Source organism: Ambystoma mexicanum, chromosome 10 (genome assembly GCF_040938575.1).
Source record: "Ambystoma mexicanum isolate Mex_15411 chromosome 10, UKY_AmexF1_1, whole genome shotgun sequence".
Lineage (NCBI taxonomy): Eukaryota > Metazoa > Chordata > Amphibia > Caudata > Ambystomatidae > Ambystoma > Ambystoma mexicanum.
The window spans coordinates 1,474,449,733-1,474,469,453 of record NC_090932.1 but is presented as its reverse complement, the minus strand read 5'-3'; the positions used below and the strand labels follow the sequence as shown (position 1 = coordinate 1,474,469,453).

The 19,721-nt window shown below is 49.4% G+C and overlaps 1 protein-coding gene across 4 annotated transcripts in view; it reads left to right on the top strand.

The window, feature by feature from the left end:
- CAMKK2 (calcium/calmodulin dependent protein kinase kinase 2) overlaps positions 1-19,721 on the top strand; it is a 557,312-nt gene that overhangs the window by 503,553 nt on the left and 34,038 nt on the right. For all 4 annotated transcript variants that reach the window (XM_069619567.1, XM_069619565.1, XM_069619566.1 and 1 more), the window contains one exon: positions 16,424-16,552. In XM_069619567.1, the coding sequence (XP_069475668.1) occupies positions 16,424-16,552 (129 nt within the window). The remainder of the gene's footprint in view (positions 1-16,423; positions 16,553-19,721) is intronic.

Genomic DNA, 19,721 nt, shown 5'->3' with positions numbered 1-19,721 from the left:
CCATTACTTGGGGAAACCTGCTCATTCTTACTGAATCACTAACAGATATGTTTTACATTTAAAATATTGGGCATGCTTATGTTCCCATAATGCACTTTGCTATTATGCAAATGGCAGACTTGGGTTCTATGAAGTGATACTGTTTTGCGTGGCCTGGCCTGGATAAATGCCCCTAGACCATGACCCCCACCCCAGGAGGAGAGGGTTCCCCCAGTAAATGGTAAATGTATCGCATTTCCAGCACTGAGTACTCATAACAAGGTTTGTATGCAATTAGCTCCAAGAAAGTAACATCCCAATGATTGCCGAAGAACGCCTGAAGAAGGGGCATAGTTTGTCATCACAGCTTGGAGGAGGACTGCCTGCAGAAGGGTCTTAATCCCTTTCTGATGAAATGCCTGAAGAAGGGACATAGTTTGTCATCAGGACCTGGAGAAGGACTACCAAAAGGAGGGGCCTAGGTTGCCCTGCAAGCTTTCAGGAGATGTGCCTGATGAAGGACCCCGTTTATACAGAGGTATTGCATGAACACTGCTTGAAGAAGATACCAATTGACCTGCATGACTGCACAGTAACTATGTGAAATAGAGACCTCTGCTGTCTGGAAAGCTTGCAGACAAACTACATGAAGAAGGAACCTATGTTATCCTGAAAGCCTGCTGGATAACTGATTGAAAATGGGGTCTCTGCTGCCCCACGAAGCATGCACGATAACTGTTTGGGGAGGGATGGGATCTACTTCCTCCTGGAAGCTTGCAGGAGAATTGTCTGGAGAAGGGGGTCTATGCTGTCCTGGAGGCTTGCAGAAGAGCTGTCTGGAGAAAGGCCCTATGCTGCCCTGGATGCTTGCAGAAGAACTGTCAACCTATGCTGCCCTCGAAGCTTTCAAAATAACTGTCTGGAGAAGGCAACTTTGCTGTCCTGGAAGCTTGTAGAAGAGCATCATGAAGAAGGGACCTTGGTTATCTTGAAAACCTACAGGAGAAATGCTTGAAGATGGGGTCTGTGCTGCCTGAAATGTATGCACAAGGACTTCCTGGGGACGGGGCAGATTCTGTTCTGGAAGTTTGCAGGAGAACTGTCTCGAGAAGGGACCTATGCTGTCCCGGAAGCTTGCAGGAGAGCTGTCTGGAGACGACACCTATGATGTCTTGGAAGCTTGAAGAAGTGCTATCTTGAGAAGGGACCTACGCTGGAAGCATACAGAAGATCTGTTTAGAGAAGGGACCTATGATTTCCTGTAAGCTTGCAGAGGAGCTGCCTGGAGAAGGAGCCCTTTGCTGTCCTGGAAGCTTGCAGAAGAGCTACATGAAGAAGGGACCTTGGTTATCTTGAAAGCCTACAGGAGAACAACTGCTTGGAGACAGGGTCTATGCTGCCTGAAATGAATGCACATGGAGTTCCTGGGAACGGGGCAGATTCTGTCCCGGAAGCTTGCAGGAGAACTGTCTGGAGAAGGGATCTATGCTGTCCTGGAAGCTTGCAGAAGAGCTATCTTGAGAAGGAACCTATGCGGTCCTGGATGTATGCAGAAGAGCTGTCTGGAGAAGAGACCTATGCTGTCCTGGAAGCTTGAAGTGCTTTTTTGAGAAGGGACCTAAGCTGTTCTGGAAGCATACATAAGATCTGTTTGGAGAAGGGATTTATGATTTCCTGTAAGCTTGCCGAGGAGCTGTCTGGAGAAGGGATTTAGGCTGTCCTGAAATCCTGCAGAAGAACTGTCTAGAGAAGGGACCTATGCTGTCTTGGAGGCTTGCAGAAGAGTTGTCTTGAGAAGGGACCTACACTGTCCTGAAAGGTTGCAGAAGAGGTGTCTTGAGAAGAGACAAATGCTGTCCTGGAAGCTTGAAGATGTTCTATCTTGAGAAGGAACCTACGCTGTTCTGAAGCATACAGAAGATTTGTCTGGAGAAGACACCTATGATTTCCTGGAAGCTTGCAGAGAAGCTTTTCTAGAGAAGGCACTTAGTCTGCTCTGAAATCCTGCAGAAGAACTGTCTGGAAAAGGGACCTATGCTGTCTTGGAGGCTTGCAGAAGATCTGTCTGAAGAATGGACGTATGCTGTCTTGGAAACTTGCAGAAGAGTTGTCTTGAGAAGGGACCTACGCTGTCCTGAAAGGTTGCTGAAGAGGTGTCTTGGCAAGGGACAAACGCTGTCCTGGAAGCTTGAAGACGTTCTATCTTGAGAAGGGACCTACGCTGCCCTGAAAGCTTGCAGAAGAGCTGTCTTGAGAAGGGACCTACGCTGTTCTGAAGCATACAGAAGATTTGTCTGGAGAAGACACCTATGATTTCCTGGAAGCTTGCAGAGAAGCTGTCTAGAGAAGGCACTTAGTCTGCTCTGAAATCCTGCAGAAGAACTGTCTGGAAAAGGGACCTATGCTGTCTTGGAGGCTTGCAGAAGATGTGTCTAAAGCATGAGCCTATTCTTTCCTGGAATCTTGCAGAGGGGTTACATGAAGAAGGGACCATGGTTATCTTGAAAGCCTACAGGAGAACTGCTTGAAGATGGGGTCTATGCTGCCTGAAATATATGCGCGAGGACTGCCTGGGGATGGGACAGATTCTGTTCTGGAAGCTTGCAGGAGAACTGTCTGGAGAAAGGACCTATGCTGTTCTGGAAACATAGAGAAGAGCTGTCTAAAGAAGGGACCTATGCTGTCCGGAAATCTTGCAGAAGAACCGTCTGGAGAAGGGACCTATGCTGCCCTGAGAACCTGCTTAAAAAGTGTCTGTAGAATGGACCTATGCTGTCCTGCAAGCTTTCACCGGAACTGCCTGAAGAAGAGACCTCTGTTGTGACAATGTCTTGCAGGAGAACTGTCTGAAGAAGAGAGGCATGCTGTTCTGAAAGCCTGGAGAAAGACCACTTGAAAAATTGCCCGAAGGAAAGACCTAGGCTGGTTTGAGGATAAGCAGGAGAGCTCCCCGGAGAATGACCTGTGACATTTTGAATACTTTCAAAACAAAAATGTATCAACCCATTAAAATATCATCCTTTCAAGATTGCGTATTGCCTGTTTGCTTTTTTTCTGTAGAAACAGCAGCACTTTAGGCTCACACACTGCCCCCTATCTTTCATTTTGCTCGGGAGCTACATCACCCAGTTGGTGCCCAGGCTGTTAAGGATAAACTGTAAACAGAGGTTTTCAGAATAACCTTTATTGAGTCTGACCTCATGTGAGTACAGGATCTTATATCATCAGTCTTCATTCTCTAATCTCTCAAGGACAGTCGATAACGAGTGTCAAAAGCATCCCCTTAAGGTGGCTAATTAACTTTAGGAGTGTACATAAATTGAGGGTCAAGCTAGAGGACCAAAAACCTCTGTTACTGAAATGGATCCTCTTGAGTGTGTGCACCTGGAGGTCCACCCTTTGCCCTCTCCTTCCACAGGCCTTCACATTCTAACACATACATGCACCCCATGCCTGCAGAGCCACCACGGCATGCAGCGACAATGCTGCCACGCCCTCCACAGGCTGCGCAATCATGACGATTCTGCTGGCAGCGGAACAGTCAGTTCTGCAGTCTCCCCTGGGAGATTTTCTACCATCCCTGAGTGGGCGAAAGTCACCCAGGATGACTATTTCAGCAGCCATATTTGGCCCCTCAAATGCGTTCTTGGGTGGAGGGGCTGAATGGTGCTGATTGGCACATGATCTCTTCAAATATTGGAGTCATTGTATGAAAGGCGTTTGCCTTCCTTTTCACGCTACACAAATTGTCCTCGCCATGTGTACACCCTAGGTAATGAGGCCTTGTGCACCTTCACGGGGGATTCAGCACATCCATGAGGCAGAGAGCAGCAGGAGAATCCACAGGGAATATGGTGATCTGTGGAAGTGGGATTTCCACGGATGCTCCACGGGGGGGAGAGCAAGCACCTTAGGAGTAGCTGTGAGCTAGGGAGGCCAATAGACTGCCATCACCTAGAGAAAGTGGAAATTCATAGCCAAGACTGGCAGCTTTGTCTGTGAGAGAGAGGGAAGGCAAAAGCGATGACTCCCAGTGGGTAACCAATTAAAGAGAACACACACCTCTAGAGAAAAGCTTCATGTTTGCACAGTGGTGGCTGGTGAATTTTTGGACCGCAGGCGCATACATGTCTGCGCCTAATATGCACCTAATATGCAAAAGCTAAAAGGCACAGCGAGGGGCGAGAACCAAACAAAAGAGGTTTATAGTTCTTCTCCGCCAGGAACATTTTGAAAATAATGGGTTAAGATGGTGCATTTTATAGCACTTTCTGTGAAATATTGGGTGAAAAGCTACATAGTTTGCATTTGGTTTTGTGTGGTAGTACATGTAACACCTATGAATAGAAGCAAGCCACCAACATTAGACAGGACCATTTTCCAAATCATTTTCATGATTCCCTTGCCCACAATATATAGCAGTATGTAAACATTGTTCATGCCGGCTGTGCCCATACATGTCTATGCTTCCTGAATTAATGTAGCCAGTATTACCATAAAGGACTCAAAGCCAGTAAAAAAATGCCATGCCACGGACAGAAAGCATGTCTACACTGGATATACCAGCATAGTATAGTGTACCATGTATTCAAACTTATGTTTGCTTTTACCCTTGATGTAAAGTACAAAAATGCCATGACACACAAATAATATATGGCCACACTGCAGCCACCAATGCAAACTAGTCTAGCAACATAATAACACTCATGTTTGCTTTACCCTTGATGCCAAGAAGAAAGTAACCCATGCCATGCCACAGTAACAAAGTAAATATGGTTTTCTTTTTTATTTATTTGCATTAATTGAATACAACTTTGCAAAAAATAGAACATAATCAGTCCATCAGCAGTCCCTTAGCTCCAAACAATGTCTCTTAGCGGGCTCTCTATATGGATATGAAATTAAAAAGTAAATAAACACTGACGCCATCAGGCTAGCCACATAATAACACCTATCATGTGTGCTTTACCTTTCATGCTAATTAATAAATGCCATACTATCACAGTAATAAAGTATATGGTGATTAGCATCACTAATGTTGTCCAGTCGCTTCACGTAATAACACTTATCATGTTTGCTTTATCCTTGATGACAAGTAAAAAATGCCATGTCATTTTAAGAAAGTATATGTAGACAGGCACTAGTAGTGCCAGTCTGCATATGATTTCTTAATATGACATGGCCTTTTTTTGCTTGGCATCAAGGATAAAGCAAACATGATAAGTGTTATTACATGAGTAGACTGGCCCATATTCAAAGTAGGCCAGTCTAGTCACGTACTAATACTTATGTTTGTATTACCCTTCATGCTAAGTGAAAAATGCCATGCCACACTAAGAAAGTATATGGGGACTAGCAGTCTTAATGTAGGCTAGTCTAGCCATGAAATACCACTTATGTTTCATTTACCTGTGATGCACATGAACTAGGCATCAAGGGTAAAGCAAACGTGGTAAGTGTTATGTGACTAGACAGTCTAGCCACATAATAACACTTACCATGTTTGCTTTACCCTTGATGTGCAATTACTGTGCATCATGGTTAAATCAAACATGCTAAGTGTGTATTACATAGCTAGAGACTAGCCTCTATTCAATGTAGTCTCGCCCCATGTCACCACTTATGTTTGATTTACATGTTATGCATAGTTACTGTGCATCAAGGGTAAAGAAAACATGATAAATGTTATAATGTGGCTTGTCTGGCCTACGTTGTAGTCCAGTCGGATTTCCAGGACGGCTGAACATGATTTGTTCCTATCTGGGGGCCACCTGGAATGTAGACATCTCAAGACAATGCAATAATGGATCGACCGCCCCACATTGATGGAGAGGAATGAAGCGGCCACCAAATGTCAAACAAACAAGGCAATTGAGTAGAGATCTAGGGGGTTGGCCTCTCTAGGGGGATGCTGTCCCTGGTGGCCCCACTGGGATGGGAAGCAGGCTTTAAACAATTAACCCTGTCATGGAGCAGCAATCTGTGGGAGCCAGGCCCACTACATGGAGCTCCTATGTGAGCCAAGCCTTCAGGAGGTAAAAATCCAGATTTGCCTAGACCAACGGAGTAAGCATTGTGCTGGAGTAAGAGGGAGTGAGCTGAGAAATCCAGGGTACTCCCGGGTGGTTGGTGGAGCCCAACGCAGGGACTCCAGGGTGCAGCTTTGCATTGTATGAACACCCTGCCAGAAGGGGGCATCCGGGCTGTGCCAGGACACACGCATCAGAGGAGCTGAAGAGAGAAGGAGGCAGGGGGGCACTCCCAATGTAGCCTGGTGTGTGCAAAGAGCAGGACATAGATGTGCTGGACTAAGCCGTGCCCTTCCAATGGCATGCAGTCATGGACCGCTCTGGAGAGCATTGTGCGCGACATCCAGGCACACCCAGTGAACACCCTCATAAAGAGCCAGTCAGAGGCAGCGCCCAGACTCCTGCAGGGATGTGGTGAGGCCGCACAAGCTGGCTAGGTTGCCCTAGCCATTCAGGTTAACCTGTGTGTGATTGTCTCGGGAGGTTAGCTCAGCGGCAACGGCTTAGAAGCAAGACGGCACAGAGCCACACAGGTTCGATTCCTGGGTCCGCGCTTAGAAACCTCCTGGGTATTAAGCGCATTATAAATGACATATCATGTCATAATGAGAACAGGCCTCGATGTTCTCATTGCCAGTATCCCACCACAGGACTGCGTGCTGGAAGCAAGCCCCCCAGGTGCTGTGGGCAAGAGACCCTTTGAGGCCTAGGGATAACTAAAGAGCCAGCAGATTGTTTCAGGATGGCATAATACAAACATGTCGAGTCCCATCACTGCGAATGCCATTACAACCCATCAAAAATAATGAATTTCAATATTACAAAATATAGACGGGGTTGAGTTGGGGTTATCAATAAAGTGGGGTGATGGGGGGCGCTGTAGAGGGTCCCCCCTACCCCCCGCATTTATTTTCGTTGTATTCGCAGTAACGGGTGCAATATTTTCAGGTAGATCCCCCGAGGATTGAGTTGTTCAGCTGTTTGTATTAGTCTAAGAAATGGCCTTGGCAGCCTGCAGCTCCCTATGGCATGAGTTATGTTGCTTCCCCAAGATGTGCCAGGGGTCATAAGGCGCACATTTCTTTAGTGTGCCATCAGCAGTGAAGTCCCCCCCTCAGAGCTACCTCGGTAGCCCACACACATTGAGGTAAACCAGGGCCTTATTCTACAGGGCACCCGGCCAGTCACCAAAGTCAGTTATGTTGCAGATACCCCTATGCCTGGAAACCCATATAGTGGGCGGTACATGAATATTGCCATAGCAATCACCTAAGGATGGGCTCTTTACGGGTTACCATTGCATTGGATGATGATAACTCCAAATTGTAAAGGTTGGTAAATCCAGCTAAATACAAATGAATAAATAAATAAATAACTCCAATATCTACAACGAGTAGAAGTGTTAACAGCCCGCCAACAGGCGCTATATAACGACTGGTATTGTTAGCATGCCTGGAATTGAGAAAGAGAGAGAAGATGGGCCTCCAGCACGACCTGTTATCAACGGGGACATGCTTCCCCAGTAAGTGAAATCGGAGTGAGAGGTGAAAGCATGTAGAGGCAGGCCCAGCTGTATAGAGGATGTATAGAGAATGTACGGGTGGCTGCGAAGGCAATCAGCATCATGTTCGCCTACACATGCCTGTATCCGATGAAGAAATCATCACAGTTACCATGGCAGCCACCAGGAAAAATGTATATTGGATAAAGGATGCATCCAGAACGGATTGAAACCTATGACAATCTTTTGATGCCATTAAAGACTTCTAGTGACACGATGAAAACCCACAGGGGTGTAGACGGAAGGCCACCAGAACCTCAAGATGGTATTATGGAGCCATAACCCCCGTTAGGCGTGAATTCTCTTTTATATTTGATCAGTTCTGTTATCATGAGGTCACATTGCGCATGCGCTGATCAATCTTAAAGGCATTTATATAGCCATAAAAAATGTAGTCACCTACACAAATCATAATTTACATAACTTATTTGATTGACCGAAATTATGGTGCAGGATAGTCGCTACTCGGAAGCTTGTAGAAACTTCATGTAACTTGATGAAGGTGCGTCACAGCGACCATAGTCGGGGAGCCTAACATCTGCTTTAAATCAGGGGCAACATATTTCCTTCTGCACCATGATCCCTGCGAGTGGCTACGGAATACATACATTAAAACTCATTACCACAGCTGGCTGGAGGTAGTTCCTCCACTTTACCTCCCAAAACTGGAGGAATGACTACAGACGGAAATACCACGGCCAGGAACTCGTCCAGAATCCCCATAGAGCCCTATGCTACTCACTCAGAATCCCCATGGAGCCCTATGCAACTCATCCAGAATCCCGCTGGAGACCTATACTACTCACCCCGAATCCCCACGAAGCCCTATACTACTCATCCAGAATCCCCCTGGAGCTCTATGCTCCTCATCCAGAATCCCCATGGAGCCCTATGCCGCTCATCCAGAATCCCCCTGGATCCCCTACACTACTCATCCAGAATCCCCATGGAGCCCTATGTTACTCATCCAGAATCCCCTTGGAGCCCTATGCTACTCACCCAGAATCCCCATGGAGCCCTGTGTTACTCATCCAGAATCCTCCTGGAGCCCTATGCTACTCACCCAGAATCCCCACGAAGCCCTCTGCTACTCATCCAGAATCCCCCTGGAGCTCTATGCTATTCATCCAGAATCCCCATGTAGCCCTATGCTACTCATCCAGGATCCCCCTGGAGCCCTATGCTACTCATCCAGAATCCCCCTTGGAGCCCTATGCTACTCATCCAGAATCTCCCTAGAGCCCTATGCTACTCATCCAGAATCCCCATGGAGCCCTATGCCACTCATCCAGAATCCCCTTGGAGCCCTATGCTACTCATCCCGAATCCCCATGGAGCCCTCTGCTACTCACCCAGAATCCTCCTGGAGCCCTATGCTACTCATCCATAATCCCCCCTGGAGCCCTATGCTACTCATCCAGAATCCCCCTGGAGCCCTATGCTACTCATCCGGAATCCCCCTGGAGCCCTATGCTACTCATCCAGAATCCCCATGGAGCCCTATGCTACTCATCCATAATTCCCCTGGAGCCCTATGCTACTCATCCATAATCCCCCTTGGAGCCCTATGCTACTCATCCAGAATCCCCCTAGAGCCCTATGCTACTCATCCAGAATCCCCCTGGAGCCCTTTGCTACTCACCCAGAATCCCCTTGGAGCCCTATGTTACTCATCCAGAATCCCCCTGGAGCCTTTTGCTACTCATCCAGAATCCCCATGGAGACCTATGCTACTCATCCAAAATCCTCTTGGAGCCCTATGTTACTCATCCAGAATCCCCCTGGAGCCCTATGCTACTCATCCAGAATCCCCCTGGAGCCCTATGCAACTCATCCAGAATCCCCCTGGAGCTCTATGCTACTCATCCAGAATCCCCCTGCAGCCCTATGCTACTCATGCAGAATCCCCCTGGAGCTCTATGCTACTCATCCAGAATCCCCCTGGAGCCCTATGCAACTCATCCAGAATCCCCCTGGAGCTCTATGCTACTCATCCAGAATCCCCCTGGAGCCCTATGCAACTCATCCAGAATCCCCCTGGAGCTCTATGCTACTCACTCAGAATCCCCATGGAGCCCTATGCAACTCATCCAGAATCCCGCTGGAGACCTATACTACTCACCCCGAATCCCCACGAAGCCCTATACTACTCATCCAGAATCCCCCTGGAGCTCTATGCTCCTCATCCAGAATCCCCATGGAGCCCTATGCCGCTCATACAGAATCCCCCTGGATCCCCTACACTACTCATCCAGAATCCCCATGGAGCCCTATGTTACTCATCCAGAATCCTCTTGGAGCCCTATGCTACTCACCCAGAATCCCCATGGAGCCCTGTGTTACTCATCCAGAATCCTCCTGGAGCCCTATGCTACTCACCCAGAATCCCCACGAAGCCCTGTGCTACTCATCCAGAATCCCCCTGGAGCTCTATGCTATTCATCGCGAATCCCCATGAAGCCCTATGCTACTCATCCAGAATCCCAATGCAGCCCTATGCTACTCATCCAGAATCCCCCTGGAGCCTTATGCTACTCATCCAGAATCCCCTTGAAGCCCTATGCTACTCATCCCGAATCCCCCTGGAGCCCTATGCTACTCATACAGAATCCCCATGGAGCCCTATGCTACTCATCCAGAATCCCCATGGAGCCCTATGCCACTCATCCAGAATCCCCTTGGAGCCCTATGCTACTCATCCAGAATCCCCATGGAGCCCTCTGCTACTCACCCAGAATCCCCCTGGAGCTCTATGCTATTCATCCAGAATCCCCATGTAGCCCTATGCTACTCATCCAGAATCCCAATGCAGCCCTATGCTACTCATCCAGAATCCCCCTGGAGCCCTATGCTACTCATCCAGAATTCCCCTGGAGCCCTATGCTACTCATCCAGAATCCCCCTGGAGCCCTATGCTACTCAGCCATAATCCCCCCTGGATCCCTATGCTACTCATCCAGAATCCCCATGGAGCCCTATGCCACTCATCCAGAATCCCCTTGGAGCCCTATACTACTCATCCCGAATCCCCATGGAGCCCTCTGCTACTCACCCAGAATCCTCCTGGAGCCCTATGCTACTCATCCATAATCCCCCCTGGAGCCCTATGCTACTCATCCAGAATCCCCCTGGAGCCATATGCTACTCATCCGGAATCCCCCTGGAGCCCTATGCTACTCATCCAGAATCCCCTTGGAGCACTATGCTACTTAGCCATAATCCCCCCTGGAGCCCTATGCTACTCATCCAGAAACCCCTGGAGCCCTATGCTACTCATCCAGAATCCCCTTGGAGCCCTATGCTACTTAGCCATAATCCCCCCTGGAGCCATATGCTACTCATCCAGAATCCCCCTGGAGCCCTATGCTACTCATCCAGAATCCCCCTGGAGCCCTATGCTACTCAGCCATAATCCCCCCTGGATCCCTATGCTACTCATCCAGAATCCCCATGGAGCCCTATGCCACTCATCCAGAATCCCCTTGGAGCCCTATGCTACTCATCCCGAATCCCCATGGAGCCCTCTGCTACTCACCCAGAATCCTCCTGGAGCCCTTGCTACTCATCCATAATCCCCCCTGGAGCCCTATGCTACTCATCCAGAATCCCCCTGGAGCCCTATGCTACTCATCCGGAATCCCCCTGGAGCCCTATGCTACTCATCCAGAATCCCCATGGAGCCCTATGCTACTCATCCATAATTTCCCTGGAGCCCTATGCTACTCATCCATAATCCCCCTTGGAGCCCTATTCTACTCATCCAGAATCTCCCTAGAGCCCTATGCTACTCATCCAGAATCCCCCTGGAGCCCTTTGCTACTCACCCAGAATCCCCTTGGAGCCCTATGTTACTCATCCAGAATCCCCCTGGAGCCTTATGCTACTCATCCAGAATCCCCATGGAGACCTATGCTACTCATCCAAAATCCTCTTGGAGCCCTATGTTACTCATCCAGAATCCCCCTGGAGCCCTATGCTACTCATCCAGAATCCCCCTGGAGCCCTATGCAACTCATCCAGAATCCCCCTGGAGCTCTATGCTACTCATCCAGAATCCCCCTGCAGCCCTATGCTACTCATGCAGAATCCCCCTGGAGCTCTATGCTACTCATCCAGAATCCCCCTGGAGCCCTATGCAACTCATCCAGAATCCCCCTGGAGCTCTATGCTACTCATCCAGAATCCCCCTGGAGCCCTATGCAACTCATCCAGAATCCCCCTGGAGCTCTATGCTACTCACTCAGAATCCCCATGGAGCCCTATGCAACTCATCCAGAATCCCGCTGGAGACCTATACTACTCACCCCGAATCCCCACGAAGCCCTATACTACTCATCCAGAATCCCCCTGGAGCTCTATGCTCCTCATCCAGAATCCCCATGGAGCCCTATGCCGCTCATCCAGAATCCCCCTGGATCCCCTACACTACTCATCCAGAATCCCCATGGAGCCCTATGTTACTCATCCAGAATCCCCTTGGAGCCCTATGCTACTCACCCAGAATCCCCATGGAGCCCTGTGTTACTCATCCAGAATCCTCCTGGAGCCCTATGCTACTCACCCAGAATCCCCACGAAGCCCTGTGCTACTCATCCAGAATCCCCCTGGAGCTCTATGCTATTCATCCAGAATCCCCATGGAGCCCTATGCTACTCATCCAGAATCCCAATGCAGCCCTATGCTACTCATCCAGAATCCCACTGGAGCCCTATGCCACTCATCCAGAATCCCCTTGGAGCCCTATGCTACTCATCCAGAATCCCCATGGAGCCCTATGCTACTCATCCAGAATCCCCACGAAGCCCTGTGCTACTCATCCAGAATCCCCCTGGAGCTCTATGCTACTCATCCAGAATCCCCTTGAAGCCCTATGCTACTCATCCCGAATCCCCCTGGAGCCCTATGCAACTCATCCAGAATCCCCATGGAGCCCTATGCCACTCATCCAGAATCCCCTTGGAGCCCTATGCTACTCATCCAGAATCCCCATGGAGCCCTATGCTACTCATCCAGAATCCCCATGGAGCCCTATGCCACTCATCCAGAATCCCCTTGGAGCCCTATGCTACTCATCCAGAATCCCCATGGAGCCCTCTGCTACTCACCCAGAATCCCCCTGGAGCTCTATGCTATTCATCCAGAATCCCCATGGAGCCCTATGCTACTCATCCAGAATCCCAATGCAGCCCTATGCTACTCATCCAGAATCCCCCTGGAGCCCTATGCTACTCATCCAGAATCCCCCTGGAGACCTATGCTACTCATCCAGAACCCCCATGGAGCCCTATGCCACTCATCCAGAACCCCCTTGGAGCCCTATGCTACTCATCCCGAATCCCCATGGAGCCCTCTGCTACTCACCCAGAATCCTCCTGGAGCCCTATGCTACTCATCCATAATCCCCCCTGGAGCCCTATGCTACTCATCCAGAATCCCCCTGGAGCCATATGCTACTCATCCGGAATCCCCCTGGAGCCCTATGCTACTCATCCAGAATCCCCTTGGAGCCCTATGCTACTTAGCCATAATCCCCCCTGGAGCCCTATGCTACTCATCCAGAAACCCCTGGAGCCCTATGCTACTCACCCAGAATCCCCATGTAGCCCTATGCTACTCATCCATAATTCCCCTGGAGCCCTATGCTACTCATCCATAATCCCCATTGGAGCCCTATGCTACTCATCCAGAATCCTCCTAGAGCCCTATGCTACTCATCCAGAATCCCCCTGGAGCCCTATGCTACTCACCCAGAATCCCCTTGGAGCCCTATGTTACTCATCAGGAATCCCACTGGAGCCTTATGCTACTCATCCAGAATCCCCATGGAGACCTATGCTACTCATCCAGAATCCCCCTGGAGCTCTATGCTACTCATCCAGAATCCCCCTGCAGCCATATGCTACTCATGCAGAATCCCCCTGGAGCTCTATGCTACTCATCCAGAAACCCCCTGGAGCCCTATGCTACTCATCCAGAATCCCCCTGGAGCTCTATGCTACTCATCCAGAATCCCCCTGGAGCCCTATGCAACTCATCCAGAATCCCCCTGGAGCTCTATGCTACTCATCCAGAATCCCCCTGGAGCCCTATGCAACTCATCCGGAATCCCCCTAGAGCCCTATGTTACTCATCCAGAATCCCCCTGGAGCCCTATGCTACTCATCCATAATCCCCCTGGAGACCTATGCTACTCATCCAGAATCCCCCGGGAGACCTATGCTACTCATCCGGAATCCCCCTGGAGCCCTTTGCTACTCATCCAGAATCCCCATGGAGCCCTATGCTACTCATCCGGAATCCCCCTGGAGCCCTATGCAACTCATCCAGAATCCCCCTGGAGCTCTATGCTACTCATCCAGAATCCCCATGGAGCCCTATGTCACAGCATTAGTCCCATGCTCAATCTGCAAGTCTATCCGCAGAGCAGGATTGCCTGCTCGGCATATATTTGGTGCGCATCCCCTAAAGTGGAACGTTGTTAACCAGATCCCGAAGTAACGTGGGCATCCACGAAGAGGTGAAAACTAACCTGGCATATTCGCGCAGCACAGACTGGCCCTTACTGAGCAAGTACAGTTGCTATAGGTAGAATGCAGCTGAAACACGGGACCACCCAGCCACCATGAAGCTCCAGAGTGACCCCCAATATAGTGTCTTTGAGCTCTCAGGTCTGGGGGGCAAGATCACTACTAGCCAATCCGACTCACTAGAAAACATGCAACACTTGATTACCCTGGGGAAAAGGGGCACACCTACATAGGGAAAAAGTGGAACCATGAATACAAAATGAATCACAAGACCCAGAGCTAATGGGGGAACAACTGGGGCCTAAGCCACGATACAAGCAGAGGCCTCAAACCACTGAGCTTTGTGGGAGTTAGGCCGGAATATGAGAGAGTTGGTGTTGTGCCAGGAAGACGAACAGGAGAAGCAAACACAGAGAACCAAATGGGTCAAACTGTGAGAGAGTTTCTTGTAGGAGAGAACAGAGCAAAGAGTCTATTCGGGGCTTTGACTTAGAAACTGGCAAGATCCAGAGGCTACTGAAGAGGAGTAGAAAGAGTTGCTGCTGTGGGCTCTGGAAATCCAGATCCTAGTGGAATGTGCCTACCTGAGAATAGCTGTAGCAGTGTCAACCCCAGGAGGACGACCCTTGGCTGGACCTTCCAATAACTAAATTCCAAATGGATTCAGATAAGGAGGTAGAAATCCTAATGAAGGGACCCTATTGCAAGAGATGGAAAGCTGCATGGCCTTCCCCGGTAGGAGTTAGCAGAGACACATAGAGCAGGGTGAGGGTGGGCGGAGGGGGTGGATGGATGCACTGCACGGTCTTGCCCAAATAAGAGCATGTCGCCCAGTTACAGATTCCCAGAAGACGGCTTAGCTTCATAACCATCTGACAAGGCCAAATAAAGGCACCTGTTGGGCTGCTTTAAATAACCTGAGATTGAGTGCACCGAAGGACGCTTTCCCGGGTGTGGCAACCCTGCAACTTTGTGGATTAGACTAGGGAAATGGACATCAGATATCGAATATTAGCTCCCCCTAGCTTAAGTGCCCTCGCTTGGTTTGCTTTACTTGTGCATCCCAACACGATTACCAAATAAACTACCTTTTGTGTTGGTCCCCAACTGCGGTAGGTATTCCTCCAACCCCTCCCAGCAGAGAACAAAGATGCTTAACTAATTATTGTGTGTCGAGTGATATGTTGTATCCCCCCTCTTAACACCAGATATATGTCGCACGAGAAACCCATTTTCGCTGTCTAATACAGTGATCCAACCAAACTGTTATTTGGGTCCTCAAATTGGTTGAGGGTAACTCAATTCTAGTGTCCATGTTTTTTTTCTTCATATTAAAGCCTCATGACAGCATATGTTTCGGACCCTATGTAAGACAATTAGATGGGGGGTGTAATTTATTCAGCGAGCCTAGAGTCTCATTCTGAATCAGCCATATTGTTGACATCTTGTGTATCTTTTCAGCCTGGGATATCACTGATCAGTTGTGGACATACTGGAATAATGTAATAGTTTAACGCCTCTCTGCTCCTCAGTACCTCCGCTCCTAATCCTAGGCAGAAGTTCCAAAGCTGTTCAAGAATATTCTCTATTAACCTATGGCACAAACAAAAACCTGAAATATACACCCTGCAAAGTGAGGCTTGGGGAACCTTGATTTGTTGCACCTCTAAGGACGCTCAAGCAAATTCCCTTTAAACTCTTGATTAAACCTGGAGAAGGCTCTTGTGTAATGAGATTAGCGCCTATCTTCATTTTGGTCAACTGCGGTGCCCAACCCAGTCCACGTGCCAATTAAATACCTAAGTAAATAGACATTTGGACATATTACAACTCAGAGATATATAGTAAACCTTAAAATGTGTTATGTGGGGTTTTCTTTCCACGGAGCTTAGTTTATTTTGATAGCACACACTTGCCTTTGGCATAGCCTCAAAGCTCTTCAGCCTTTTATGAGGATGTCCGAGGGTAGGATATCTTGCATGAGGGCCACAGATGTGCTCTGAGTATGGCGTGTGTGTGTTTGTGTGTCAACAGTGAGTGTCTGGTGCTAATTAAGCGCAAGCGATAGAGTTTCAGGGCAGTATAGTGTATACAAGAAGGTAACTCACCCCTGTTCAACGCCGTGGGCTAAGTGAGTGCGACCGGGAGATGCTCTGCATCTGGGTCCATCATTCACTGGCTCCTGGAGGTCCCCGGCCCCTCGTTCACCCTTCTAAATGTCCCCAAATTTAGGAAGGGACTTTGACACAGTAGATTTTGAATGATCACAAGCGCGTTGTCTGATATTCCATAAAAGTTTAACACATATCCGATGTTCTCACCTAAAGGTACACCCGTGGGTAAGCAAGCACGGCGCTGAACCGCTGCCCACAGAGGACGAGAACTGCACCCTGATTGAAGTGACAGAGGAAGAGGTGGAGAACTCGGTCAAGCACATTCCAAGCTTGGCTACTGTGGTGAGTATCAAGTATTGTATGTTCTGTTACCCCCTGTGGTACTAATGCTTGCAGGTATTAAGTAGATATGAACCCCTTGATTGCTGCTCCCCAACCTCTGGCAGGGGCCTAGAATGATGGGACCGAAATAAACAAAATGATTTGGCCACGGTTCTTGGCACTCACCTCCAATTTAGGACATACATCAATCAATCTGTCTATCTAGAAGCATACACTGACCTGCAGAGACATACATTGCTCTGCGGGGTTGTAGACTGTTCTGTACTGGGAAAGGCTTTAGTTGAGAACCATTTGCCGTTCTGCAGAAGGGGTGACTGTGTTTATGATGCAGTGACTGCTTTGACGAGGGATAGCCCGCACTGCATGTGTAATACTTACACAAGGGCAATTGCTGCACTGCAAAGGCAATGGCTCTGCAGACGCAATGGCTGCTCTGCAGAGGTAACTTCTATTCTGCAGAGGCAATGAGTGTTCTGCAGAGGCAATGAGTGTTCTGCAGAGGCAATGGCTGTTCTGCAGAGCAATGGCTGCTCTGCAGAGCCAATGGCTGCTCTGCAGAAGCAATGGTCTGCAGAGACGATGGCTGCTTTGCAGAAGCAATGGCTGCTCAACAAACGTAATGTGTGTTCTGCAGAGGCAATAGCTGTTCTACATAAGCAAAGATATGTTCACATTGGCAGTGACTTTTCTGCCGAGTTAGGAAATTATCCACAGAGGCAGAAATTGCTCTGCAAATGGGCGGTACTACCCTGCAGGGGTGGAGATGGTATGTAGATGCTGGTACGTAGATACAATGACTGCACCTGTCTTTTCCTGGCGCAGCAAACGCTTGTGTAGTCCCCAGAAATCGTCACTGTTGGTGCCCCTTTCACTACCCATGGTGGCCGCCATTTTAGCTGAGCAAAGGTGTCCAACCCCACGACATAACAACCAATAGCCTGAAAGGTAAAGCAAGACAATCTAATGCAGGAATATGAACGCTAGAATCGCTATCCATCTCCCATCGCTCCACGCGGTTCTGTGGCTTGCGTTGTCCCCGCTTACCCCATTGTGCGCACATTCTGCCCATGCCTCCTCCAGTTAAAATCACTCGATAAAATGTAGGACATTGCTGGTAAGGAATGGGTTGGTTGCAGAGAATAACATGGGAAGAGTAGCATTCCCCATACTGCATCAAGCCACCCCCCCCCCCCGTTTATTTCAAAAACTGTTGGTACAGGTTTTGAAATACTTCGTTAAAGTCTTCATTTTGGTGGTGTGCTTTGGTCGATAAGAATTTCACCCTTTTCTTTAGTATACCCTACTTCACCCCGCCAGTCCTTCATCCCCCCGCCCCCGGATTCCCCCACGCATACACATATACTGGAGCAGGATGTTTAGGTGCGACCACTTAGGTGACTCATGTTCTGGCGAGGCAAGCCGCAGGTCCCCTTTTGGGGCGCAGGGACCTTTAGGCGTCAGTATGTTTCAGCGCAGTGTTGTCAAGATTGTCTAACAAGTGGGGCCTGAAACTCAGATAGTTGGGCAGGCCTTGCCCGCTCAAGCCCTACCTTGTCTATGCCTCTGGCGCAGACCACTGCATTGTGACCTCAGGTGATCCAAGTCGCCTGACAGCATCCCCCGTAGATCGCCCTCAAGCGATCGCTGTCGCCTGAGAGCAGTCACCCGTAGATCCATGCTGTATTCTGACCTCAAGCAATTGCTGTCACCTGAGAGCATCCCCCATAGATCACCCTCAAGCGATCGCTGTTGCCTGAGATTAGTCACCGTAGATCCATGCTGTATTCTGACCTCAAGCAATCGCAGTTGCCTGAGAGCAGTCACCATAGATCCATGCTGTATTCTGACCTCAAGCGATGGCAGTTGCCTGAGAGCAGCCACGGTACATCCATGCTGTATTCTGACCTCAAGCGATGGCAGTTGCCTGAGCGCAGCCACCGTACATCCATGCTGTATTCTGACCTCAAGCGATCGCTGTCGCCTGAGAGCAGGCAGGCGCCGTAGATCCATGCTGTATTCTGACCTCAAGCGATCGAAGTCGCTGCTGTATCCTGACCTCAAGCGATCGATGTCGCCTGAGAGCATCCCCCGTAGATCACCCTCAAGCGATCGCTGTCACCTGAGAACAGTCACCCGTAGATCCATGCTGTATTCTGACCTCAAGCGATCGCAGTCGCCTGAGAGCAGTCACCGTAGATCCATGCTGTATTCTGACCTCAAGCGATCGATGTCACCTGAGAGCAGTCGCCGTAGATCCATGCTGTATTCTGACCTCAAGCGATCACAGTTGCCTGAGAACAGCCACCATAGATCCATGCTGTATTCTGACCTCAAGCGATCGCAGTTGCCTGAGAGCAGTCACTGTACATCCATGCTGTATTCTGACCTCAAGCGATCAAAGTCACCTGAGAGCAGTCACCGTAGATCCATGCTGTATTCTGACCTCAAGCGATCAAAGTCGTCTGAGAGCAGGTGCCGTAGATCCATGCTGTATTCTGACCTCAAGCGATCAAAGTCGCTGCTGTATCCTACCTCAAGCGATCGCTGTCGCCTGAGAGCATCCCCCGTAGATCACCCTCAAGCGATCGCTGTCACCTGAGAACAGTCACCCGTAGATCCATGCTGTATTCTGACCTCAAGCGATCGCAGTCGCCTGAGAGCAGTCACCGTAGATCCATGCTGTATTCTGACCTCAAGCGATCGCTGTCGCCTGAGAGCAGTCACCCATAGATCCATACTGTATTCTGACCTCAAGCGATCGATGTCGCCTGAGAGCAGTCACCATAGATCCATGCTGTAGTCTGACCTCAAGCGATTGCTGTCGCTTGAGAGCATCCCCCGTAGATCACCCTCACGCGATCGCTGTCACCTGAGAGCAGTCACCTGTAGATCCATGCTGGACTGTATTCTGACCTGAAGCGATCGATGTCGCCTGAGAGCAATCACCGTAGATCCATGCTGTATTCTGACCTCAAGTGATCATAGTCGCCTGAGAGCAGTCACCGTAGATCCGTGCTGTATTCTGACCTCAAGCGATCGCAGTCGCCTGAGAGCAGTCACCCATAGATCCATGCTGTTTTCTGACCTCAAGCGATCGCTGTCGCCTGAGAGCAGTCGCCCGTAGATCCATGCTGTATTCTGACCTCAAGCGATCGATGTCACCTGAGAG